The sequence below is a fragment of the Etheostoma spectabile genome, unplaced genomic scaffold, assembly GCF_008692095.1.
Source record: "Etheostoma spectabile isolate EspeVRDwgs_2016 unplaced genomic scaffold, UIUC_Espe_1.0 scaffold302, whole genome shotgun sequence".
NCBI lineage: Eukaryota > Metazoa > Chordata > Actinopteri > Perciformes > Percidae > Etheostoma > Etheostoma spectabile.
In genome coordinates, this window is record NW_022605581.1 from 782,596 (window position 1) to 784,314 (window position 1,719).

Sequence of the window (1,719 nt, forward strand, 5' to 3'; positions counted from 1 at the left end):
AATGTACACTGTCCCTGTCAAATAAATTATTAAATGAAATGCTTTAAGAGCTTGTTGAAAGGCTCAGCATACTGCCAACTACTGATTAACACAGTAGGTGCTGCATTCGGTATGGATCACAAATATATATATAGAAATATGTGTATATAAAGGGCTTAAAATGAAGGTACTTTATCACACCGATGCAAAAGAAAACCTGTAAAACCCAAAACTGCATAAAACGTTCTCGTTGATTTGCAACATGGGCTGCAATGATAGGAGCCTGAGCAAAAAAAGAAAAAGAAAATGTTGTGTTTGGTTCCAGATTCCTCCCCGGTGGTGATTGACAGGCAGACTTGCCACAGCCAGATCACCGTGTCCTCGGAGGGGCGGGGCATGTCCTTCTCCGGCCCTGGCCGCCCCGCTCCGGAGCACCCCCTCCAGTTTGACAAAGTGTGCTGCGCCGTGGGCTCGGCGCCCGTCTCGGCCGGGCGGAGCTACTGGGAGGTCGACGTCCGCTGCTGCTCCGCGTGGGCCGTGGGCGCCGCCTACGGCAGCCTGGAGAGGAAGGGCCGGGACCAGGGCGCCAAACTGGGCCGGAACAGGAACTCCTGGTGCGTGGAGCTCCGCGACAGCCGCCTCTCGGCTTGGCACAACAACCGGAGCGTGGCGTGCCGGGGCGCCGGGCAAACGGTGCCGGGAAAGGTCGGAGTGTGGCTCGACTACGACAAGGGCCAGCTGATGTTTTACGACGCGGACGCCATGGTCCTGCTGCAGAGCTTCACCGCGGCGGTGACGCCGGTGTTCGACAGGGCTCATCACCAGTTCACGGAGCCCCTGTACCCCGCCGTGTGCTTCCTGAGACCAGCAGAGAGCCAGATGTGGCCCAACCACCTGCAGCTCTGCGATCCTGCGGGCTCTTTCTAAATGTCTGGCCATACACGGCGTTACATCGGAGCAGCTGTTAACTGACCATTTTAAAAACGATAAAATTTAAAAAAAGAAATGTAGACATTATAAAAAAACAATATGCATTGTAAAAGAAAACTATTGCTTACCTGCTAGTTAACCGCTAGTGCCAACCTTGCACTAGCAAGTGGCATAATACATATAACCCAATACAGACAGATCCCCAAACGGAGGCTGTCCAGGTTGCAGAGAGCTTATCGCCACAATATTAATGAGGAAAGTAGTAAACGATTACTAACTAAAATCACTTATTTTACCCTCATGTTGTCTTCCCGTCAAATTTGAAAATCAACACTTTTATTGAGACTAAAATTAAAGGAATGGATGTTGATGGATAATCGCGGACTGGAATATGTCAATTATGAAATCCCTCTCGATTCACCCGGTTCACGATTTAATGTTCCTTTTTTAAAATAAATAAATAAATAACTAAAGATGACGACTTTGATTCTCATTTATCTTTAGGAGCCGACTGCGTCACAAACGCTGCTCCTTTCTCCGGTGAGTTTTGAATGTAGACTGCATGAAACGGGTGTTAATGCTTCTCTTCATCGAGGCCTCTGTGTCTACCGGCGTGTGGCGACGGGCAATGTGCTACGGGTGACAAAAAAATTATTTGGATTCTGCCACTTTGTTCTGTCACGGGTCACGTGTGCAGTAAACGTCGCGCTTCATGAGAAGAAAAAAAAAAAAAATCGTGGCGGAGAATCGTGATATCAGTTCTGAGCTCAAACATCCCGATTCGTGTTTTTCCCCGGAATCGCGCGGGCC

At 49.1% G+C, this 1,719-nt stretch overlaps 2 protein-coding genes across 3 annotated transcripts in view; one reads left to right on the forward strand and one right to left on the reverse strand.

Moving 5' to 3' along the window:
* Nucleotides 1-1,719, reverse strand: part of zcchc4 (zinc finger, CCHC domain containing 4) — a gene marked incomplete at its 5' end in the record, with an annotated part of 20,503 nt that overhangs the window by 12,939 nt on the left and 5,845 nt on the right.
* The window catches only part of si:dkey-219e21.4 (E3 ubiquitin-protein ligase TRIM62), a gene marked incomplete at its 3' end in the record, with an annotated part of 6,946 nt that extends 5,227 nt beyond the window's left edge, over nucleotides 1-1,719 (forward strand). For both annotated transcript variants that reach the window (XM_032510984.1, XM_032510985.1), the window contains 1 exon segment: nucleotides 305-1,719. In XM_032510984.1, coding sequence (XP_032366875.1) covers nucleotides 305-906 — 602 coding nt within the window.